At 45.6% G+C, this 25,739-nt stretch overlaps 1 protein-coding gene across 11 annotated transcripts in view; it reads left to right on the forward strand.

Moving 5' to 3' along the window:
• The window catches only part of ATXN7L1 (ataxin 7 like 1), a 236,946-nt gene that overhangs the window by 177,187 nt on the left and 34,020 nt on the right, over positions 1-25,739 (forward strand). For all 11 annotated transcript variants that reach the window (XM_037836420.1, XM_037836418.1, XM_037836419.1 and 8 more), the window contains one exon: positions 6,751-6,973. In XM_037836420.1, the coding sequence (XP_037692348.1) occupies positions 6,751-6,973 (223 nt within the window). The remainder of the gene's footprint in view (positions 1-6,750; positions 6,974-25,739) is intronic.

The raw sequence follows: 25,739 nt of genomic DNA on the forward strand, positions 1-25,739 counted from the left end.
CAGTGTTGAATAACACTGGTAACAGTGGGCATCCTTGTCTTATTCCTGATCTTAGAGTGAAAGCTTTCATGTTAGCTGTGGGTTTTTCATATATGCCCTTTATCATGTTGCAGAAGTTTCCTTGTATTCCTAGTTTCCAACGTATTTTTATCATGAAGGGGTGCTGCATTTTGTCAAATGCCTTTTCTGCTTCAATTAAGATGATCATGTGGGTTTCTTCCTTCATTCTGTTCATGTGGTATGTTACATGAATCAATTTTCATATGTTGAACCACCTTGTATTGCTGGGATAAATCCCACTTGATCATGGTATAAATTATTTTAATGCATTGTTGAATTCAGTTTGCTAGCATTTTGCTGAGGCTATTTGCATATATATTCATAAAAGCTGCTGGTCTGTAATTTCTTTACTTGTGTCATGTTTATCTGGCTTTGGTATGAGGGTGTTGTTCGCCTTGTAGAATGAATTAGGGTATGTTCACTCCTCTTCAATTTTTTTGGAAGAATAAAATTCCCTTGTGAAAAACTGTGGGGTCCTGGGCTTTTCTTTGTTGAAAGGTTTTTGATGAATGATTCAATCTCTTTACTAGTTATTGATTTGTTGAGATACTCTATTTCTTCTTGAGTCAGTGTAGGCAGTTTGTGTGTTTCTAGGAATTTGTCCATTTCATCTAGATTATCTAATTTGTTTGTAAGTTGTTTGTAGTATCCCATTATTACCCATTTTATTTCAGTGGAGTCAGTAGTACTGTCCTCTTTTTCATTTCTGACTTAAGTCATTTGTGTCTTCTCTCTTTTTTTCTTTGTCAGTCTAGCTAAAGGTTTGTCAATTTTATTAGTCTTCTCAAAAAAACCAACTTTTGGTTTTGTTGATTCTCTCTATTGTTTTGTTCGTCTCTATTCCATTTATCTCTGCTCTAATCTTTGTTATTTCCTTCCTTCTGCTCACTTTGGATTTAGTTTGTTCTTCTTTTTCTAGTTCTTACAGTTTTGAAGTTAGGTCTCTGATTTGAAATCTTACTTCTTTTTTAATGTAAGCATTTAGAGCTATAAATTTCTCTCTCAGCATTGTCTTTGCTGATCCCATATGATCTGTTGTATTTTTATTTTCATTAGCCTCAAGATATTTGCTAATTTTCCTTGTGATTTCCTCTTTAACCCATTGGTTTAAGAGTACATTGTTTACGCGTATTTGTGAATTTTCCAGTCTTTCTTTTGTTATTGATTTCTAGTTCATTCCATTGTGGTTGGCAAAGATACATTGTATGATTTCAATATTCTTACATTTACTGAGACTCGTTTTGTGACCTAAGATTTGGTCTAGCCTGGAGAATGATCCATGCACTCTCAAGAAGAATGTGTATTCTATTTTTCTTGGATGAAGTCTCTGTTAGGTACAGCTGGATTAGAGTATCATTTGTGTCTTGTATTTCTTTATTGATCTTCTGTCTAGTTGTTCTATCCATTTTTGAAAGTAGTGTATTAAAGTCTCCTACTGTTAATGTAGAACTGTCAATTTCTCCCTTCAAGTCTGTCAATAGTTGCTTCATATATTTTGAGGCTTTGCTGTTAGGTGTATATATCTTTATAATTATTATGTCTTCTGATTGAATTTATCCTTTTATCAGTATATAATGACTGTCTTTGTCTCTCATAACTGTTTTTCACTTAAAGACTCTTTTATCTGATATTAGTATAGCTATCCCAGCTTTCTTTTGGTTACTACTTGCATGATATATTTTTTCCATCCTTTCACTTTCATCTTACTGATTTTTTTTAATGTAAGGTGAGTCCCTTGTAGATAGCAGATTGTTGGGTCATGCTTTTTTATCATTCTGCCAATCTCCGCCTTTTGATTGGAGAGTTTAAGCCATTTACAATTAAAGTCACTAGTGATAATGCAGGCCTTCTGCTATATTTAGTCTTTGTGAGGCCTGTACCTTTTTTTCCTTTCAATTTTTCCATTAATACCTACTTTCATATTTACATGATTTTTTGTGCTGTACCAAATTGAGTCTCTTCTCATTTCTATCTGGGTGTATTTTTCATACATTTTTCTTGTGGTTAAAATTTAACATCCTAAATATGTAACAATCAATCAAATATGTAGAAGTCAATCAACTTGACTTCCATAGCTTACACATACACTGTTCCTATACCTGTCCATCCCCCCACCTTTTTTTGTATATGGTACAATTTATATCTTTGTACACTGTATGTACAAAACCGTAGATTTATCGTTATTTTTTATGCATTTGCATTTTAGCATCTATAGAAAGTAAGAAGTAAAATACTGCTGGCATTTATAGTTACCCACATGGAAATTTACTGGAGGTCATTATTTCTTTATGCCACTTTGAACCACCATCTGATATCCGTTGCTTTCAGTGTGATAAACCCCCTTTAGCATTGCTTGTAGGACATGTCTAGTGGTGATGAACTCCCTCAGCTTTTGTTTAACTGGGAATCTCTTAATTTCTCCCTCATTTTTGAAAGACAGTATCACTGGATATAAAATTCTTGCTTGGCAATTGTTTTCTTTCAGCACTTTAAGTGTTTCAACCCACTGTCTTTTTGCCTCCATACTTTCCAAGAAAAATCAGCACTCTGTCTAATTGGGACTTCCTTGTACATAACACGTTGCTTTCAGGACCCTTTCCTTGTCCTTTGCATCCAACAGTTTTATCAGTGTGTGATGGGCATATTTTTCTTCAAGTTTATTCTATTTGTTGTTTTCTGGACTTCCTGGATGTGCATGTTCGTGTCTTTTGCCAAGTCTGGGAAGTTCTCTGTCATTATATCTTTGAATATCCCTCTGCCTCTTTTTCTCTTTCCTCTACTCTGGGATCTATATGCTTGATGGTGTCCCAGAGTTCTTTAGGCTGCTTTCACCTTTGATAATTCCGTTTTCTTTCTGCTCCTCAGCCTAACTCATTTCAATTGTCTTGTCTTTGAATTTACTGATTCTTTCTTCTGCCAGCTCCATCTGCTGTTGTAACCCTCCCAGGAATTTTTCATTTCAGTTATTGTGGTCTTCTACTCCAGTAGTTCTGTCTCTTCATTGAGATTCTCATGTTGTTCATTCTTTGTTTTCTTGTTATCTTTTAGTTCTTTCTCTACATTTGCCTTCATCTCCTTGGGCGTATTGAAGATCATTTTCTTTAAAGTCTTTGTCCAGCGTGTCCACAATCTGGTCTTCGTCATTGATGTTTTCTGGATTTTTATTATCCTCCTTTGAATGGCCTATCATTTCCTGTTTCTTTGTTTGTCTTGTACTCTTTTGTTGCACACTGTACTTTTTAATATTTTAAAATGTTAGCTCTGGGATTTATTCCCTGAGATGTCTGTTTCTTGAGTTTGCAACCAGCCAGTGACATGATAGAGATTTTCATGCATGTCAGCTGTCCCATCAGGAAGGTCTGCCCAAGGCAAATGCAGAATGCTGGGTCCTCCCTGTCATTTCTGGGCCCATGCTTGTCCTGTGCTTGCACTTGCTAGTGCCCTTAGAAGTTCCCCTATTTAGGGGAGTTTGAATGCCCCCTGTACTTCACAGGAAACAGACTTTCTCCCTCTCCCAGGTGTTTCATTGCTGAACTTAAAGCAGGTTAGCCTTTGTGTTAGGCCACCCGCCTCAGTTGTTGCTCACACTGCTTTCCTTGACTCAGGCTGCTTTTGTCTGTAGGGCAAATTCTGGGAGGGGGAGCATGTTGGAAAGGAGTTTCCCAAGTCAATCTTTCCTATCCAGAACAAGGTCAGGGATCCACAAACAAAGTGCTGGCTGGCTCCAAACTGCCCTGGAGAGGGGATGAGGGAGGGGCCACGAAGGGCACCAGGAGCTTCGTCCGCATTCCCTAAGGCTGCATTTCTTGACCTATCCAGTAAATGCGGCCCTTCACCTGTCCTCAGCAGCTCCAAGGAAGCATCCGTCTTTAAGTCTCCTCTGCCGCGTTTGTCTGGGGTGGGTTGATCCCAAGTAGCTGATCTGAAGTAGGTGATCTGAAGTGATCCGAAGTAGCTGATCAAAAGCCAAAATCACAGATTGGCCAATGCCCACCAAGTATCTAAGGAAAGTAGATTTTTATGTCCCTTTTTAGCACCAGCAAGCTACGCCAGGTCCAGGCCCCACTGCTGCCTGCCATGAGGGTGGGGGAGGGGCACCGGTAACCACGGCACCGAGAACGATTTGCTATTTACTGTAATTTACCAGCCTCTGCCTCCCACTCTTCCCAGGAAGCCATACAGTGTTTACTGGACTCTGGAGTTTCAAAACAGTTGATTCTGTTTAATAGTTGTTCTGGTGGAGGGACTGATTCCTGGAGCTTCATACTCCATCATCTTCCCACAGTCCTTGTGATTTATCTTTCACTGCATTATTTTTAACTCTTAGTTTACCAAAATAAAATTTATTTTGGTTTTTAAGGCTTCTCTGCCCACCTAAACTGAGGGATATTTCTGTACATGCCCGACCCTGGTCAGCTTGAGTAAATGATACCAAGTAAATAAATGAAGACTGTGGTAAAATTCAAATTGTGGAAAAAAATCAAAGTTCTTATTTTTGTATTGGAAACCTCTGCCAATAAAGAAATTTCTGAAGGGCAGAAAAAACTGTGTATTTGAACTGAGGAGACGTGGTTTTGATCTCAGCATTGCCGCCAATTTGCTTCGCCCCAGGGGCTGGCAATTGCTAACCTCTGTGATCTGGTTTCCCCATCTATCCAAAAGGAGATCTGACTATTTTTCCTTTAAGATCCAGTTCTAACCTTCAGGACTCTAAGTTCTACACTTCCCAGTTTCCTGGCTTCAAATCTTGTTCACTCTTCACCCCATGACCTGCCTTCCTGAGAAGCGGCTGGGCCCCTGCACACCGCACATGGCCCCACTGACCTGGCCTTGGTGGCCCACCTGTCCCCTCTGGGTCTCCTTGGCCTGTCATCCGTGAGGAGGGTGGAGATGCCTGGCAGGTTCCTGCCTGTCTCACAGGGCTTATAAAGGCCAGTACAATTTTACAAAGGATGAATTCCTCCAAGAAAGATCCTGCATGAGTAGAATATTTCAGTGCTTCAGCTGTAATTGTTGCTATAACATTAGGAATCTTGAGGGATGAGAAGAGAAGGAGTCAGTGGAAGTATGCCTTGTTTTTATGGTAATGGAGTAGAAAGAAGCCTTAGCCACCTGGGGACTCACTTCATTGACAAAGACACGGAAACCAAGGAAGTTTAAGTGATAAACTCAGAGCCACAAGCCTGCTAAGGGACATGGTTGGAGCTGAAGCCTAGGGCTCCTGACTCCCATCCCATGTTCTTTTCTATACAAAGTAGAGGCCCTGCAATTAGCACTTGGTTTTCGAAGTCTTCAACAAGATGGCTTCTAGAAACTAAGCATGTATACAAGGTCCAAATGAAGAAAAATTACCCAGTGAAACTATTCAGTTTAGGCAACCTGTGCAGACTGGGCTGGCAAAAATACCCAATAATCATATGATCCTCAGAAATCAAGTTTTTTTTCAATGCCAGTTCATCAGAGGTCCAGAGTCAGTCCCAAATTCCCTTTCCAGAAAGCACAGGTTAGTCTGGCTGGCTTTCTTCTCCCACTTCAAGGTACCTGGAATAGCAGCAAGAACTGTCTCACTAAAAGGGAAGCCTGAGAATCAGCTTTGGGGGAGAGGGAGAATGTGATCTGTCATCCTCTCCTCTCATCTTTTTCATTAACACCTTCAACCCAGATTTCCAAATTTGTGATCTCCAGTTCTTTCCACCAGAACATCTGTTATAATTCCATTTATTTTTATTCAACACCTGTTAATGAAGCACCAACTATATACCAGGCACCATATAAGGCATGAGAGAGCCTGAGAGGAGATAGACGCAATTCCGCAGCGCTGTCTTTTTAGGGTCTGGAATTCCTTCCTGAAATTGTGTCCCCAGTTTTGTGGGCATCTGTCTGCGTGCATTTTTCTGGGGGAGAAGATCCTTAACTTTTACCAAATCTGGTACCCTAAAACAGTGAAGAGCCACTGTGGTGGGTGTACACTGGAACGTTACTTCACATCTCTGCTGTCCCGCTCAGTGTCCCCCTCCTGCCCATTGAGTCGAGACTACAAAGGCTGACTGCATGTGAACAAAGGTGGCATCCCTGCCCACAGCTCAGCTGCGCCTGCCAGCCCAAGTCCACACCCCAGATCTGCAGATTCTGCCTCAAGCACTGACGTCCTCCTGCATGGCCATGGCCCTGGACCTCCATGGGCCCTGTAGAGGCCACAGCCTGGCTGTGTCAGCAGAGTTGCTGGACTACTCCCTGGCTGGCAAAGACCCCTTCATTCAGCCCCGCTTGTCTCTCTGAGGACTCCTGCCCTGCTCACTGTCCTGAGGGACCTTGTGATCTCTGAGTAGCTGGCTGGGAAGCCCTTTGGCAATGTGGCCGTCCCGCAGCATTCAAGCAACACCTGGTGTACCTGTGCTCCTTCTGTGGAAGTGCCTTTGCAGAAGGATGGCCTGTTAAATGCCTCTCATGAGAACCTTTTGCTAATTTAGCATGCCATCTGATACAGAAATCCATAACGTAATAATTGCTAGTTGGTCGGAGAGGAGCAGATGTCAAGACCAATGGTGGTCAGAACTGAGGGTTCACCGATGTAGATGTTGCAAGAAAAGCAGTTTTCTCCTTGCCTGTTGTGTAGACAAATACGTGTGAGTGGGTGACAGACTCCCTTGCTGCCGATGATACTGAGTTCTGTTCTTTCTTCCCCTGCAGAGAGAAGGCACAGTTCAATGTGTAGACCTTCTCCCTCTCCAGCGTCTCCAGCCTCCAATTCCAGGACATCACTAGTACAGGTGAAAACAAAAGCCTGTCTCAGCGGCCATAACTCTGCCAGCAGCACCTCAAAGCCATTCAAAACGCCCAAAGACAATCTACTTACCTCCAGCAACAAACAGCACACGGTCTTTTCTGCAAAAGGATCAAGGGATAAACCATGGTGAGTGTTGGGAGCTGCCAGCCAGCAGCTGTCTGTCCCTACTGCCCGTCCCTGTCACCACGGGCAACAGTGTTTTCCCTCTGGCTCTCTTCCTGGGCGTCATGTCCAGGAATCTGGGGAACGGTGGAGGGAAAAGAGAAAGCCAAAATGCTGTAATGAGAAATCGAAACACTAGAGGGAAAGTGGGACCTTCAAAGTGCCATGTGCCTGGCGGGGGAGTTTTTTCTCCCCTGGAGGGCTGAGCCAAGTTGTGTCTAAGAAAAGGGTCACAGGGAAATATTCCTCAGTTATACGGTCACCTCTCAATTTTCCACCCCAGTGGAGAGAAGCTTTGGCTTGAATAATCAAAAGCACAGACAGTCTGCCCAGCAGGGCCTCCCTGCTGTGAGCAGCCAGGTCCCCGCAGAGGCAGGTAATGGAGAGCTGACCACAGAAGGAAGAAGAAAAAAACCAAGCAGAGTGTCACCCCTTTGATGGGTTGGGGGAGAGCCAGTTGCAGGTTACTGTGAAAAATAAGAGGCTTTTCATTTCTTTTTCTATCTCAATCTTTACCAAAAAGTCAGAAAAGGTTACTTGTGGAGTGGACAGACAGGAAACCAAACTGAAGAGGAGGCCAGGTAGCAGAAGATGAGCATCTCCAAATGCCCAAGGCGCACATGTCATTGGGTGGGACGACTCGCACCCTGGAGCACGTGGGGATTAGCTTATTCCACAGCCTCTAGCCTTTGCTCCCAGGCCCCATGAAGGCAGAAAAGGATAAATGTTGAGGCCATCTGATTTATATATTGAAAGGAAAAAAGTATTCTGTTCATTAGTGATAGTTAATTACAGTTAACTTTTATATCTAGGAAAGCCGTGGAGCAAAACCATCCATCAATTGGTTTGTCACTGTGCTCTGGATATGAAGATGACTTTGTAAAGAGTTAATTACCCAGGTCCATTAAAGGGCCTCTTGTGAGAGGGTGGAAAGGTTTAGGCATGGGAGACGAGGAGGGGAGTTACCTGTCATCCTGCTGGGCCTCGCGGACAAGCTTTGTCTGTTTGGTTGTTACGCTCTCGGATCTCTCCTGTAGGAGATGCACACTGGCAGGAGGTGATCCCTGTGCCTGCACACTAGGAACAGCGTCTCCCAGTTGCTATTCCACAATGCCTCTTATCAGCAGCCTCAGAGAACACCTGAAAGTTTGTTTGCTGAGGCAGCAGAGTGTCCTGATGTAAGCACAGGCTCTGGGCTCATTGCCTCTGTTCAAATCTCAGCTGGTTGAACTTGGGCAAGTTACTTGATCTTGCTGTGCCTCAGTTTCATCATCCATAAAATGGGACTAATAAGTGAAATAAGCCAGATGTAAAAATATTGTATGATTCCACTTATATAAATATCTAGAATAAGCAAATTCACAAGAGACAGAAAGTAGATTAGAGGTTGCCAGGGGCTCAGAGGAGGAAAGTGGGGAGTTACTGCTTAAAGAGTGAAGAGTTTCTGTTTTGGGGGATGAAAAAGTTTTAGTAATGGAAGGTGGTGATGGTAGCACAACATTGTAAAAGTAATTAATGCTACTGACTTGTACACTTAAAAATGTTGAAAATGTCAAATTTTATGTTACATAAATGTTGCCACAATAAAAAAAAAGCTTTGTCCCATAGGATTGTTGGGAGGATTAAGTGAGGCAGTTTTTATTACAGCAGACAACACAGTGTTTGGATCAGAGTAGATGTTCAATAGATATTTGATGATGATGTCATCATCATTATTATTGTTATCATGTCTCCCAAAGGACAGAGCTTCTATAGCCTGGGATAAAGGTTGAGGAGTCAGCTCCTCTCAAAAAAAGTTTAGAGATGCCTTTTCAGACTCAGAGTGAGGTTGAAAATGGAAAAGGATAAAATAGTTTATTCAGAGTCCAGAAATGAGCTGAGAAACCAAATGAGGAAACCCTGGCAAGGAGCTCATAGTCGAGGAAGAGACTCTGGGGGATCATGAAAGATTGTGAAATGAGTTCCCTTGCAAAAGAGCAAATGTGGGATTTCAGGTGGCCCAGGAGCGTGAGGCCCAGCACCAAGAAGAATCACTCCAGAAGGCGAACCTTTTGGGGAAACCTCTGGGTTTAGATCAGTCTCCACCTTCAATTCAGTCCAACTCAACACCAAATTTCTAAGACCTGCCATGAGCAAGGTAGAGGCAGGAAGTGTTTTTGAAAGAATCTGAGGAAACTAGCCAGGAAAGAGCAACCAAAAGGATTGCAAGGAGGGAAATAGCTCTTGTGGAAAAAAGGCTTCAAAAACTAGAGTGCTTACACTGTGTGAAGAACAGAAAGCAGATGGGATGCTTTACCTAATTTCCATAAGATTGACTATATTTTTATTTACTCTGGCAATTTCTTTTTTATGTTCTTCTAGGGTCATCTTCGTGTCTTTTATATCCTGTGCCATGCTCTCATTGTTCATCTTTAGTTCTTTGATTAATTGCTCCAAGTACTGCGTCTCCTCTGATCTTTTGATTTGGGTGTTTGGGTTTGGGTTATCCATATTGTCTGGTTTTTTCATATGCTTTAAAATTTTCTGTTGTTTTTGGCCTCTTGGCATTTGCTTAACTTGATAGGGTTCTGTTAGGATATGTAGGCTAATTCAAACCCTTATCTCTAATTTGTCAGATCTACAGCTTGGTGGTGTACACTTTCTCTAACTAACCAGCAGGTGGCATCCGCGCCTATTACCCTCAAGCCAGTTCTCCCCAACTTTGTCTTTGTGATGAGTGGGGGTCTGAGTCTTGTAGGGGTCCAGTTGGTGCACCAAGCTTGCGTTTGTAATTGGTACTCTGCCTGCCCTGAATGTGGTACGTGTGTCAGTGGTTAGGGAGGGAGGGTGGCTTTAATAAACAAATCTACCAGGTGTTCCTGGAGATTTAAAGCTGTTGCAATAGTCTAATCCTTCAGTTCAGTCTTCCTGCACATTGTCTCTGCTGCTGACCCACAAGTCCTTGGTATTGGCATATGGCTCCTGAGACTTGCAAGTGGGTCCCTCTTCCAAGCCATGAACTCCTAGGGCCTCTGCTGAGGGAAGACTGTGCTATGTCACAGGTGAGCGCCATCCCCCAAGGGAGGTTCTGGGCCGCCGGGCCAAGTAGGTGCGTTCCCAGCCTGCTGAAAGGATGGCTGTATGGGCGTGTTAATTTCCCCCTTTTCACACAGCTCTGCCTTCCCAGCTCCGGGACAATTAGCTGCGGGTGCAAGAAAGACTATTGTCCATGCCAGCTATTGTGGCATGTGTGATTGTTGCTGGAAACACTTCCCATAATGCTGGGTTGTTTGGGGCAGCTCTGGATGTGACGCTGGCGTGGGGCAGGAGCATTCCCAGCCTGCCGGGAAGATGGCTGTAAAGGGACACCCTCAAGGGGGTATACGTGAAGATAGAACAAGGAGTGCACCAAGAAGGAGACTGAACTATTACTTACACTGGTCTCCTAGCTGTTTCCTCTCCATCCTGCCTGGCTGGTATCCATCTATCAACAACTGCCAGGAATGTGTGTCAAGGAACAGAGTCCCCATGGCTGGGAAGACTTGGCATGCTGGTCCAGAGGGCTCAGACTTGGTTCTGAGATACCTTCCCAGAGTGCGGTGCAAAGAACCAGCACTGAGCCTACGGGCAAGAAAAGCAAGTTCAAGTCCCTGCTCTGCCGGTAGCTTTCTGGCTGATCTTGAACAGTTCATGTAGCTTCTCTGAGTCTCATTTTTGAGCCTGAATATTTTTGTGATTCTCAGTCGCAGTTCTCTCAAAAACTCTCAAACGTTCTTCATTGCCTACTGAATTAAATGTTAGCCTTCCAGCCCAACATGAGAGACCCCCCACCCTGGTTCCAAACCTTCTAATCCAATCCTGATCATACAGTACCAACCCATTATTCTAGCTCTACCCAAAATCTTTCCCAGTACCTCTGCCTAGAACATCCATTTGTCTTTACACAACTTAACATTTAATGAGCGACAACTGTATGCCAATTGTATAACAAGCCCTGGGGATACATAGCAGCCACTGATGTCCCATATAGCACATTCTTGAGAAAATTAGAAAAAGTCCTGGCAGCAGCCCTTTACCAGGATGCACAATTGGCTAATGGACTTCATGCCCTCCTCACTTCCTCAGCTGGATGTCCTAGTGCAGTGCATAACCTGCACATCTGTACACTGCAGCCCTGGGGATACAAAGTTCAACTGTCTTAGTGAGTCTGTAGAAAGAGACAGCAGCTAACACACAGCACAATGTGATAAGGGCTGTGATATTGGTAGCACAGAAGGAGGGCACCTAACCCATGCTAAGAACTCAGAAAAGGTTTTTCAGAAGAGGTCACAGTAAGTTGAATTTGAAGGACGAGTAGGAATGAGCTAGACAATGAATGTGAAAAGGGGATCCCAGGCAGAGAGAACAGAATGTGGAGAAGTATTTGCACATGGGGAGAGGCTGGGAGATGAAGCCGGGTAGGTAGGTGAGGGCCAGAGTATGAAGATCAGCTACATATGCTAAGTTCAGGAATTAGGACTTTACCCTGAAGGCTTCATGGAGCTGTATTAGGAGCAGTTTTCTACTGTAGTAAGATCACACTGACAGCAGCATAAAGGATGCACTGAAAGGCCACTCAGGAAGCTGGGAGAGCAGTGAGGACATTGTTGCGTAATTCAGGCAAAGTGTAACGATAGCCCAGACCAAGGCAGCGGCAAAGGGCATATAAAGACAGGGCCAGCTGTGAGAAATAGTAAGGAGGGAAACTCCTCAGGACTTTAGGGCTGTTTGAATGTAGTAGAGTTTGGAATAAAAGGGAAAACTCTGGGATGATGTCCAGGTTCCTGGGTCGGACAACTGGGTGACTGGTCCTACCACTTCCCTAAGAGAAGGAGAGAAAGGGGCAGAGTTCAGCGTGGGGAGGAGAGGACGAGTTCAGCTGGGGGGCTCAGCTGACTTTGAAGTATCCGAGAAACATCTACATGGAGATGTCTGGTGGGTGTCGAATATTTGGAACCAGGTCAGGAGAAGGGTATGGGTAGACATAGAGATTTGAATCTTCGGTGTAGACATGGGCCTTGAAACTGTGGGTATGAAGGGGGCATGAGCACACAGGGGCCAAGATAGGACCTTGGGAACGTGGAGCCAGGGGGAGAGGAACAGGGAAAGTCTGCACACCTAGCGTTCTTTCCGCAGCATCCTGTCCCCCGTCTGAGCTGTTCCTCACTGCTCACCCCGCTGGCCACCCTCTTCTTAAAGCTCTTCTCTTATTCACCTCCTCCTCGCCAACGCCTTAATTTTTACCTCCCCTGTGACACTGTCTCTGGTCTGCCACGGGTTAGAGTTCCCGTGTTCCTCCCACTCAGCAGTAATTGCTGAGCCTCCTACACAGTAGGTTCTTGTGACTCAACAAACACTCAGCAAACCTTGTCAGTAAATATTTGCTGAGTTGAATGGAAGAGTGATCTGACCATTGAAGAGGATTGTAAATTTTCTATTCTTGGAGACAGTTAATCTTTTGTCTAGGATTGGACTAGTGCTGTCCTCTGGAAATAGAATGTGTGCCACACATATAATTTTAAATTTTCTAGTAGCCACATTTTTAAAAGTGAAAAGAAACAAGTGAAATTAATTTTCACAATTTATTTTATTTCACCTAACATATCCAAACTATCGTTTCAACATATAACCAATGAGATCATTTACATTCTTTTTTTCATACTAAACCTTTGAAATCCTTACCACGCATCCTTACACTTACGGCGCATCTCAATTTGGACACTGAATTTTCATTGGAAATAGCTGATCTGTATTTAGAGGTCGTAAAAATCAGAGATGACAAAGTAGACTTACATACCCAAGTTGTTCCAAACATCCTTAAAAGTTTTCTAATAACTGAATTAAGTATCTTTTTAAATTGTAATTAATTAGAATTGAAGAAAATGTAAAATCCCGCTCCTTAGCCAGAGTAGCCACATTTTAAACACTCACTAACTCCAAGTAGCTGGGGACTGTCATATCAGCCAGCTCAGACATCTGTACCAGGTGACCTGGGTGGGGCCCTCTGGTTCTTTGATTCAAAAGTATATTCATTTGACTCCTCGGATTTTTGATGCCATGCTCCTGGGAAAGGAGTCACCAAGTTCCAGTTGTGAAAGGTGGAAGGAACTCTCAGGCCTTCTCACATTCGCCTGATGCTGTAGGGGTAATGAGACCTGGAGGAAGGAATCCGGCTGTGCAGAGCATCTTCTCTCTGTTCAAGTTCTGTTCCATTGCTCCCCACGAGCTAGCTCTCTATTGGCCTCTAAAGGCCAACAAAGTATAAGGCTGTGCCTGGGGGGTGGCAGGTTAGACTAGACTTACCAGCAGGTCCAGGGTGCCCTTTCCCAAATAGCTCACATTCACATGTACGGCACTGAAAACACCCCTCCCGAGGTCAGGTCAACTCCTGACATTCACGCACAAGGTTAAATGGTATATGATTTTGTGATTTTTCTCCCATCTATGGCTGGGTAAGTTGAAAAATAACTCTCCATTAGAAGAAAGGGGAAAACAGAGCAGGCATCACTATGTGATCCCCGCAGATCTCCCTGATGGCACTCCCAGGCCACCCAGCCTCCCCGCCGGCACTGGCTCTCTGAGCCCCTTTCCACTGGCACGCTGTCCTCCCGGTGGACACCACTCCTAAGGGAGCCAGCGGCTGGGGAAGACGCAGCCTGACGCCTGCCGCTTTGGTGTCCACAGAGCCCGTAAAGGCTGAGGGAGCTGGGCTGGAGGATTCCATCCCCAGGTGGAAGTCAAGAGGAAATTATAGCTGTTAGGCTCTTTCAAGCTAAAATGAGTATTTCAGCCTTTATCCATGAAACCCTGCACGGCCTGAGCCCCTCGGGTGGTGACCGGTCGGTCAGTCTGACCTTCCCATCTGCTGTGGTTTCGGCTGCCCTGGCCAGCGTGGGGAGTTGACGGGGAACTCAAACTGCTGATGTGAGCAGCGAGAAGGGAGGAGGTTTTCCTCCTGGATGGCTTATTGCCTTCTCTTTGGGCCTTATCAACCCACACATGTGTGTTGAATGCTAAATATGCTCTCCTATTAAAAATGCAGGAGATGAGCCTGCTGCTCCTGAAGGAAAATGAGCCAAAGCAAAGGAAAACTCAGCAGTCTCCCTGGGCTCTGCGAGTGTGCCCGAAGGCAGGTGGAGAGCAGGGTTCCTTCTCCCCCAGTGGGCAGGGCTGCTTGCAAAATGCTTATACCGGGAGGGCTGGGGGCTGGGCCAGGGAAGTGCTTTGGAAGCCTTCCCTGTGCCTTCTGGAGAGGAGAATGATAACTGCCAGGGCTGGCCAAGCGTGCCCACGGGAAGAACTAGCCTGCCTTATCTCTTCCTGCCTGGTATTGGCATGAACGAGGGGCAAGACCCTGGCTCAGGATTGATGGCTCCCAGAAGACATCGGGAGTCATCTCAGGGGTGACACTCAGTTTGGAAAATACTAGAGACCCAAAGTGCTGCAGAACCTCTGACTGCCCTAAGCTCTTGGACCACCCTAGATTCCTCAGCAGGATTCTTACCCTAGGCCCTACCCTGTCTCCTTGCCCCTTGCCCAACCCCCACCAGAATGATGTGTGCCATCTCCCTGCTCAGGAGTCTTCAATGGCTCCCCTTCCTCACCTAGAGTGAAACTTTAACCCCTTCAGAGGTGACTATATGATTGAACCTTTCCCACTCATCCACCTGATACTTGCCGATATTTTAACCCTTTTGTTTTGTATTCCAGGTGCCCCAATTTATTTGTAGCTCCTCAGGCATGCATCCATGTGTTGGCACATGCTATCCCCCTTCCCAGGAGCAGTCTCCCTGCTTGTCTGTCCCTACATGCTTAAAGTCTCTGCATAGGCACCACTTCCTCCATGAAGCCTTCCTGGACTTTTTGTACAGATTCAGGTGCTCCTTCGTCTAAGCTCCCCTCCACATTCAAGATACTACCCTAAGAACTGCCATCACATTATATTGTAATTATTTGCATCTTTATTCCCTCCCACCCCCAGCCCGTGAACTCCTTGGCAGCCCTATTGCTTAACCTGGAATCTGGCACTCAGCAAATATTTAATAAATGAGTGTCTGATGAGTGAATGAATGAATGAAGCTGTGAAATGGAACTGCTCTCTTCCCCCTCCTCACTGAGACTTTTCTGATGCTTAGGAAACAAGCAGTATAAATGAATATCTTTTGAGTTCTTGAGGCGAAATCAGAGTGCCATTCCCCATCCCAGTATTATTTTCCCCCAGTACAATTATTAGAGCTAGGGATGGCCAATATGGTCCTGGATGAGAAAAAACCCTCTGCTCAGGAGAGAAGGGAAAGTATTTTAAAAATTAAAAATGAGTTTTTGTTTGATGGGTATAGAGTATTTGTAAATACATTTTTTAAAAGCAATGGGATTCCTTTTTACACCTATAAGGATAGCTATGATTAAAAAAAAATGTTAGTGAGGATGTGGAGAAATTGGAACCCTTGTAAGGGCTGGAACCCTCCTGAAGGTTAATCTCTAAGAGGAAGGCCATTATCTAGCTTGCTCACCACTTATTCCTAAAAATAGTGCCTGATACAGAGAAGTGTTCAGTAAATATTTGTTGATTGAATGAATGAATGATGAAACCCTTTTCCCACTGTGCTTGGGTAATTACATGCCACATTTTCCCCCAAACACCAATGAAAAATTGGTTTCAGCCCTGCTGCCGTTAATTTGAAAGATATCTTAGTCCTGAGTTACAGTCCACTAAGCTGATTGTAATTTTAATGTCCAAAAATTATATTAATTTTCATATTTCTATTGCATTTTTAATGCCATCAAAAAAGTAATGGACTCACACCCATTAGAATGGCTATTATTTTTAAAATGGAAAATAAGTGCTGGTGAGATGCAGAGAATTAGGAACCTTTGTACTTTGCTGGTGAGAATGTAAAATGGTGCAGCTGCTGTGGAAAAGAGTTTGATGTTTCCTCAGAAGGACAAACATAGAACTACTGTATGATCCAGCCACCCCTCTCTAGGTATATACCCAAGAGAATTGAAAACAGGGACTCAAACATATGCTTGGACACCAGTGTTCAAAGCAGCATTATTAACAGTAGCCAAACGGTGCAAACCACCTGAGTGTCCATCAACAGATGGATGGATGAACAAAATGTGGTATACACATACAGTGGAAAGCAAAGGAAAAATGAAAGGTGAGGCCCATAGAGTAGCATCCCGACACCGCAGTCCCTTACTGGTGTTTGTGCACATGTCTGAGGACTTGCTCGACACGTGAGGAAAACCCTAATCAGAGGGGAATTGAGGACTTGCTGTGGCATTCCACAGAAGGCCCTTTCTGGATTCCCACTTACAAATGTAGCCCTTCTCACACAAGAGATGAGGGGAACATTCTGAGACCACTGTTTTCTCCAGTGGTGCAGGTTTAGGCATCGGGGAAGGAGAAGAGCAGAGGATGAAAGAGGAGATGGTGTCAGAAGATGGGTGGACAAGAGCAGTAAATGGAGGCCACTGTCATGACTACAGAGGAAAGGTGTAGAAAGGGCAGGTGGGTAAGAGAGGGTGGGAGGGTAGACAGGCCAGAAAATTCAAGTCGCCAGGAGTAATGCCCCTTCCAGGGCAGGAACTTCAGCATCTAAGTGCTGCATGCTCACTGAGTTTTCAGATGAGCAAAGGTAGGGACAATGTTCAGTTTCTTGGGAGGCAGGGTGCAAATTTAGCTGCCCTTGGTAAGTCACAGAAATGCTCAGAAATAGAGGATAGAGTCTAGGAGGGAAAATACAGGCTAGTCAGCTCCCATCAATTGGGCACTTGCTCCTGTACTAAGTGCTTTGCAGATGTTCAGTAAAATAAAATGGCGCCTGCATTGAGTGTTGCTGGGAGGGGACTCCTTTCTGAGAAGGACTTTTCTAGAAGACAAAAACAATTGACCTGAAGGAGGTTTTCCCAAAAAATGGAAAGCAACCTACAGAACTGCATGTAAGAAAAATCTGCTGATAAATAAGTTTGTGCCCAGGAGAGGGAGTTATCAGACTGGATAAGCATGCCTTGCTAATCAATGTATATCTGCTCCCCACTCTGTAAGACCCCCCCTAGGTAAAATAGAACTTAATGTCAACCAATAAGAACATTTCCTTACTTGCTTCCACTTGGCCTTATAAGAGCTTCCCCTTTCCACCCCCTCGGGGTGCATCCTTCTGCTTTCTTAATGGGATGCTGCGCAGTTCATGGATTGTATAATAAAGTTGTGAGATCCTAAAAAATAATAACAAAAAATGTTTAAAATACAACACAGCTGGGGAAGGGGAAAAAAGCATGATGGAGAGAAGTATGAGCCACAAATATTAGTACCCTTGGCCCTTCATATTTGCATAGCACTTTTATTTTTGGATACCTTCATATTCTCAACCCCATGAGCCTCAAGACCACTCTATGGTGAAGATTTTATATGTCGCCTTTTACAAATGGGGAAACTGAGGCCCAAGATGGACAGTGGCAGAGCTGGGACTTGATCCCGGTTCTGCTCACTTCCAGAGCTGCAATAAAGAGCACTGTCCTTAGAGTTACCTGAATTCAAACCGCATTTCTGCACTTGACTATGCCGAATGGCCTGGGGAAAGTTATTTAACCTTTCTAAGCCTCTGATGCCCCCCCTATAAAATGGAAGGCAAAGGTTAAACACCAGATCTGTGTGAGTGCCTGGTAGGTGCCCAGGGTGCTCTTGGGGGCTCGGCGTCTGCCACCGCAAGCCTCATCATCCTCACCATAGTCATCACTCACTCTAGCTCTTCTGCAAGGAGGAAACAACTGTAGGCCGGTCCTTGTCTGAAGCATTTGCTCTTACCAAGAGTTGGTGGAGAGCTCGCTCGGTTTTTATCATGTGATTTAACCTTCACTGGGGACATTAATTCATTCAGCAAACATTTATTGAGTCCTTCCTAACTACCAGGTAATGCATATGCAGCTGGGATAATTCCGGAGGTGAACAAGCTACTCAGGTAGCTTACAGTCTGGTTGGGACAGAAAGACAGAGAAGTAAAACCTTGCCATTTGCCACCATCAGGCCAGCAGAAACACCTGAGAAGGAAGAGCCAGCACTGAGAGAGAAGAGGACATTTGTCTGGGGTAGAGTTCACCTGGAAGAGGGGACAGTTCTGCTAGCTGAGGGCACCACCCAGCCCAAGGAAAGGCACAGACCCAGACCAGAGCTCTGGATATTCCAGGAATGGCAAGAAGTTGCGTGAGACTGTCCCGGGAGGTGCCTGGCATGGGAGGGAGATGGCTGTGAAAGGCCTCGCGGGGCAGCCCAGGAAGCTGGGGACTCTGCAGCCTCCCAGAGATAATGCCCCTTCTTTTAAACAGAGGAATGGCATGATCAGATCTGCACCAGTGGCTGAGTGGAGACAAATTAGGGCACACGGTGAGGCAGGTGCAGAAAGAACAGTGGTGGGGATTTTCATCTGGCAGGCCGTGGTGAGGCCTGGACTGATCATGGCGAGGGAGAGTTGTTTTAACAGCCGCGTAAGAGGTGGACTTGTCAGAGTGACTCATGAGTGACTGGATGTCAAAGAGCCACAGTCTCTAACTGGGTGGCAATGTTGTTAGCATAGAGTTAAAAAAAAAGAAAAAGCATATTTAATTTGGTACAAAGAATTTCCTGAGTTTGCTGTAGGTCAATGTGAAGACTGAGATCTTGAAGGTTTAAAAAGCACGTGCTTGGTTTTCTGGGTGAAGGAGGTTTAAGTGCAGGGCTGCCTGCCCAGCACTGGAATCCTGTGCTGAAAAGGAAGCAGCAGAATGAGCGACAGCCAGGACGTGCGAGAGGGCGGGAGGCTCCCTGGAGCTGTTACTTCCTGAAAGGGAGCTCCTGTTCTGGGAGAGCAGAGGGTTTTCGTGTCCCTGGCCAGGGGCTGGGACACTGACAGATAGCCAGTTCTGCTATGCCCTCTCCCCATTCCCCAACTTGCTCTGAACAAGCTTCTTGAATGCAAAGGGGCAGGACAAGCCCAAGGTCTCCACACTGGCTCCCAGACTTCCCTGGCGGGGGGCGGAGGATGTGCTAGGAGTCGTCTTTCCCGACTCTCACCCCTGGGTGGGCGTTGACTCCAGAGCTTGAGGGAAACAGTAAATGTCTGAGCTGGCTCTGGAAGGTGAGGGGCAGGCAGGCGAGCAGAGCCGCCTGCAGCTCATGAAGCGGGAGCCAGTGCCCTCTAGTGGCCACAGAGGGGAGCGCTCTGCCTGCTGCTCTGGAGCAGAGCTGTCCTGGGCTGGAGCTGGGGGACCCGCTCCTGGGGCTTTGTCCTGCTTGGCACCAGCGCCCCCCACAGTCCACTGGCCTCCTGATCTCCACCTTCTCAAAACCAGCCTTCAAAAGCTGTATGTGATTCTCCATGGTCATTACCCTATGCCAGAAGTACTTCAGTTGTGAGGCTTTTAGTTCTCGTTTGTGAAAGGAGAGGCACTGAGTAGGTGGAGTTGATGTAACCTCAGGGGTCCCTGAGCACTCTCTGGACTCCCTGCTGGAGACTGCACTGCTGCAGGCACAGCTGGCCCCAAGGGCACCCCCAGAGCCAGCCTGTTCAGTATCATACACCCTACAGACTCTGCTGTTCCTTCTCCTGTATCCCTATTCCCTTGATGATTCCTGAGGACTCTCCAGGAATAGCAGGACATTTAGTGCACGCTTTTCTCCCAGTGGGTTTGGAGACCCTTTTGAGCTCTGCGCCTTGGGAAGCCCCGATTAACAGACAGGCAAGGACCATAGGCCTCTGAAGGAGAGATTCACAGATCAGCAGGGAGGCTGGGGCTGGGGCTGGGGCTTCCCTGCTTCCAGGGAAACAGGGGCAGCTCAGAGCAGGGCATGTAGATCTACTCATCCCAAAGGAATCTTGGAGCCCACGGGAGCCCGCATTGCCCAACATGGTTCAGAATTGCAGGACACACAAATCTGTATGAAAGGAGGCTGGAGGTCCTGCTCACTCTTCTTCTGGAATGTGTTGTCCAGGTGAGAGCTTCAACCACTAGTCAAGGCTTGGGCAGCACCTAAAAGATTGGGGATCGAGAAGTAGTGGGTTTGTGGAGTAGGGCTGAAGGCTCCTGGAAAGCGGCCATTGAGTCTGGAAAGGTTCCTACCTAGTTCTGTTTTTCCTGTTCACTACACCACCCCAAAGTGATACTCTGCTCTAGGTGAATGTGAAGGCCATCCGCTCCCACCTGGACCCTGCCCCTGCCTCCTCCCATTGTCCACCTCTTCCTCTGTTGTGGAACTGAAGGGGAGAGACACAAAGGAGAGAAAAGTTTCTGAGGGTGACTGTGACTTGCATGCCAGAAGCCTCAGGGTCGCTGGGGAGAGGGAATGAGTTATTCCCTGCCCCCTTCTGGTTTTTGCTCCGATTTATTGAGCATGTATTACATGCCTGGCACTATGCTAAGCCCTTTATGTGTATTATCTCATATAATCATCTCAACTATTGATCATTTTCTTCATGTTACTGATAAGGAAACCGAGGCACAGAGAGGTAAAGTCCCAAGATAAGCTAGGCAGGACAGTCACATTTACTTGTGTGGATCTTGCAGTGTACAAGGCTGCCCGGCCGAGGAAGCAAGAAGAAGTGACATCCAGCGCTCACTGCACCTGCTGGGCCAGCTGCCCTTTTCCTAATCCTCACAGAAGTCCTTGTGAACTCGCTGAGGCCCTGCAACAAGTGAAATGGCTTTCTCATGAAAATGCCTCTAGCAATAGAAAATGCAGGGTTTGAATGGAGGTTTGTCAGTTTCAAAGCCTGTCTTCTTACCCGTTGTCCGAAGCAACTCTCCACACTCTGTGATGTTGCCAGAACAGTAACAAGATGCAGACCCTCGATTCAGCCCTACTTGTCCTCCCTGCTCTTTATTTTGTTTGCTTCTGGCCACGGTGGCAACTTACTGGCTCAGGGAAAAACCTCACACCATTCTTCTCAGCAGCTAATCACCTCCTCACTCAATGGAGGAGCAAAGTCTTGGCCCATCATCCAAGAGACTGATGAAGCTGCTATAACCTCTGGGTTCCCGATGGGCCCCTGCCGCGCTCCACTCAATACCACCCTGGGTTGGTGCGAGACTCCTGGTAACCCACCTTTTCTTGCCTCCTCTGCTGGAACCACTCACCCCCGAAAGCTGTGAGGTCTGACCACCTTTTCACAGTTGACTCAACCAAGCCTGACATTCAACCTCAGAGTAATGGTTTAATTATTTAATTATTACTAATAACAGTTTAATTATTAATAGATTACTCTGGCAGATTTTCTTATTTACCATGCTCCGTGGTTGATTGCCCTACTTTCTGTGTGCTTAGGATGTTACAAATTGGCTTTCTAAACGTTTTTCTAATATTTTGCCAGGTTCACACAAAAAAATTACCATTTATTTATTCGTCAGGATTTAAGTTGCACCTACCGTGTCTGCTGTACCGTGGTAGGACTTTGTGGCTCTGTTTTCTTAGGCTAATTCTTAGTGACTGCCTGACTCCCAGCCTTCAAGAAGGCCCCAAGTAGTTCTTCAACTTAAGAAATTTAGGTTGCATATAAATAATTTCCTCATAGGAGCCCCCAAAATGCATCCAAGAGAGCCAAATAGAGTTTCTTCTCTGAGAATCTTTTAAAACTAAGTGTATTCCTTTTTATTGGGGGTGACAATGGTATCGCTGCTTGGTGGCAGAGGCTCGGTGAAATGGACCTTCCAAGGATCTGCCAGGGAAATCAGGGATTCTCAAAATTCTGCCAGACCAGTAGCATAAGCATGTGGGCCTTTGTCAGCGAAATCAGTGTGCAGCCAGCCGAGAACTCTCAGCAGACACATAACCCACAGCACAAATACCGTATGTGTGCCGGCTCCCGTCTGCCAAATACTTCTTTACTGCAGGCTGGTACGTGGAGTGAGGGCTGGCAAGCATTTCTGCAGGCCTGAAGATTTTCTGAACCATCCTCTTAAGGCCTATCCATTGATGATAAAAGAATACATCATGACCACCAGGAAAGCACAGCTGGTGTGAGAGCAGCTGCCCTGTAGCCCGAGGGCGGCACCTCAGGATTCTCCACGTCTGCTCTTCAGCACATGCCACTGGGCAGGGAGGGGAATCTGCTGGGTGCCAATAGAATCATTTTTTTTTTTAAAGCCACCCTTCTTGGTCCAGAAAAATAAATTCAGACAGGCCAAGCACGCAGGGGGAAGACATGGACAGTCAGAGCTGCACAAAAGAAACAGAAGGTGGACATCTCCCCGAGTAGCCATGCAGGGATGAGGGAGACCATTCTCGGCTGTGGGATCCCTTCCCAGGATCCGGGGTAGAGGTGCAGAGATAACAAGGAGATAACTATTCCCAGTATATTAGACGCAGCAGGGGGAAAAGCTGCATCCCTGGGCTCCCTGAAAGGTTCATCCCAAGCGTACAGAACAGGCATTATGAAAGCAGCAGGAGAAGAGTGGAGACACGTCTTTCCCTTTCAAACACTGCTCCTTAAGGAAAGGACAACTGTGAGTTGATAAGTGCAACTAATTGTGAGACATGAAGAAGCATGTAAACGAGTCCCTTAAGACTGGGGGAGGAGGAGCTTTAGGGGGCTTTGGCCGACCTCAGGGGTGACTGCCAGGCTTGTTTATCACCTAAACAAATAGAATAAGTGGCTGAATCAGTCATCCAGGTGTTGCCAACTAACTACCCCCTCCCAGCTCCTGACTGCACATGGGAGTGTAGGAGTTAACGTGATTCAGCCCAGAAAAGGGAAGCATTGCCCCTCCTGCGAAAGCAGCTGCCAGCATCTTTTAGCTTGTTTCCAAATGAGGAAAAAAAAAAACAAAAACCTGTGATTTTGCATCCTTTGACATCCAGAAGGAGTCCTTACTTGCCTGGGTCTGGGGCAAGCTCAGTACCTGGCAAAGGAAGTAAGGGGGGTGAGAAAGGGGACAAGTGGGAGAAGGCAGAGGACACTTCTGCGATGATGGCTTCCAGAGAGCTGTGCTGCCTCATTCCCTGGAGTTCACACACAAGCAGGGGTGCGGGCTCTCAGCAGGTCCTCATGTTCTTATGCCAGCCTGAGCTCTTATCTTAAAAAGGACAGGCTCTCTGGGATTGGTTTTCCAAATTGTGTGGCACAGTCTTGCAGTCATTTCCTCTTTGTTTATCAGTTTAGGAACTCGGGGCTCTTGCCAGAAACACTGAAGAAAGGAGGCTGACTGCTCAGATGAGCCAAAAGCATTTATACTGGGGGCATGGTAGTGGCAAAGGCATGTAGGTAAATGGGTATGATTTTCACCTCTCTCTCTCTTTCCCTCTGGGAATGAGACCCTTTCCACTATCACTGAGCTGCCCACTTCCCTTGTCTTCTCTTAACTCCTAGCAGAAGGACCATCTCAGCCCAGGCCAGAGGTAGGTTACTTTAGAGGGCAAGCCCAAACTTTTGGGGGTGAGTAGGGACACCCAGGAAGAAAGTATCAGGGGCAGCTCCCAGGTTCTACTTCCATCTCTCTGTCTATAGCCCTTCTCCATTAGCTAATGGAGACCCTGAGAATCCTACCCCAGTAGAACTCAGCCCCTCCTCTTCCCACTGCCAAGGTGCCGCCTGCTTACCTCACATCTGGAGCATTTACTCAGTGGCTCAGCTCTCTGACTCACTTGGTCTTTGGAATCCTTTGAAACATTCTTTTTTTTTTTTTAACTGAGGTAAAATTCACGTGACATAAAATTAACTATTTTAAATTGTACAATTCACTGGCATTTGGTACATTCTCAGTGTTGTGCAATCACCACCTCTATCTAGTTCCAAAACATTTTCACCACCCCAAAAGGAAATCCTGTACTCGTTGAGCAATTGCTTCCTACTTCCCCCTCCCCTCAGCCCTCAGCAACCACCAATCTGCGTTTTGTCACTATGGCCTTGCCTCTGCTGGACAGTTCACATGAATGGAATCATGTAAAATGTGACCTTTTGTGTCTGGTTTCTTTCACTCAGCATGTTTTGGAGGTTCGTCCACATTGTGGCATTTATCAGTACTTCATTCCTTTTTATGGCTAATATTCCATTGTTTGTATATGAAACAATTTGTCCATTCATCCATTGATGGACATTTGGGTTGTTTCTATCTTGCAGCTACTGTGAGTAATGCTTGGTGTAAGAGTATGTTTGACTACTAGTTTTCAGTTCCTTGAGGTATATACCTTGGCGTGGCTTTGAAACATTCTCAATCAGATTTTTTCCCTAACACTTCCCATTCCTCATCCAAGAAAACTAAACTAAATGCCAGAGGACTGCACATCAGCCTTTCTTTCCCATTTCTGATGGGCTCCAATTCTGTATCCTGCCTGTGGACACTGGGGTTGAAGTCCATCTGGAGTTCTAGGAGTGTTTGCAGTAGAGAGTGTGAATGGGCCACACTCATTACATAGTGGAGAAAATTCCAAATTAGGAAATCAGTCACACACCGTGGCTGGCCTGGCCCAAGCTCAGTTACACACTGGTGGGGGAAGGCATCGCCAAGGATAAGAGTCTACTGGCACTTTTCCACCTGGCTGGACCTTGTGCACCTGGGGCCTTGTGGCTGACTTAAGGAACACATTTTGAGCTGGACGTTGACTTTAGGGGAGAAACGCCGACTGTGCTGTCAGCATTTGAGGAGAGTTGCCTTGGTCTTTAAATTTATTTTGGTGTATACAACTGCTCCCGATTATTCTATCCCAGGCATCAGGTCTTTGTCTGTTGAGCTCATGAGTGCTCAACCAAGTGCCCAGGGCATTTTTCACAGACACTGGAACCTTACGTTCACTTATCCCAGCTCATGTAATGAGAGCTAAATCGGAAATTTGGAAGTCCTCATTTCCTTTTCTGAACTTGGCTTCACAAAGTAGTAGACCAGGAGAGGCCACTCAGGTGCCAGAGAATTGTCTCACCTGCCTAGTAATCTAGGTTCACATCAACACTTGAAGTTTCATTTTTCCCTGAAAAAGCAGAGGTCAACAGATCAGAACAAGAGTGAGAGGCTATTGAGGTATGATTTACATACAGTAAAATTCACCATTTTAGGTGTACAGTTGTATGAGATTTGTAATTTAAGTTATTAAAAAAGGAGTGAAGGAATGATCCTAGAAGAACTCTGTCACGTGGTTTTGCATGTTTTACCATTTTAAAAAAATCAGGAATCTGACACTAATTTCACTGAGTAACATCTATTATAGATTCTATTTTTTTTCCATGATTGACCTTTACCAGTTTTATGTATTGATTGATTGATTTTAAATTTTCCTTGTGGTAACATATATTCCCATTTTTAACCAAGTATACAGTTCAGCCGTGTTAATTACATTCACAGTGTTGTGCTACCATCACCACCATCCATTACCAGCACTTCTCCATCAGCCCAGAGACTCTGTGCCCATAAAGCACTAACTCCCCATTCCCCACCGCCACGCTATTAAAGCTTCTTAGTGTGCTTGCTCTTTTTGGGGGGGTTCTTGTGCCAGTCTTCAGCAGTATGTGAATGCCTTAAGAACTGCCATTAATTAGAAAGTAGCAGCAGTTCAGCTTTATCTCAGCAAAGGAGGCACTCTGATCAAGGGCAGAATTGGCAGTGGTTGGGTGTGTTATTAAAAACCACCATTCCAGTTCCTCCTCACGTGGGGCATGAAGTCTCACACCGCCCTTCCCAGGCCCAGAAAGCGTCTGGTCTGCCACAGTGTGCGCTTCTCACTAGCAAAGATCTGTAAATAACGTCT

This window comes from Choloepus didactylus, chromosome 5 (assembly GCF_015220235.1).
Source record: "Choloepus didactylus isolate mChoDid1 chromosome 5, mChoDid1.pri, whole genome shotgun sequence".
Lineage (NCBI taxonomy): Eukaryota > Metazoa > Chordata > Mammalia > Pilosa > Megalonychidae > Choloepus > Choloepus didactylus.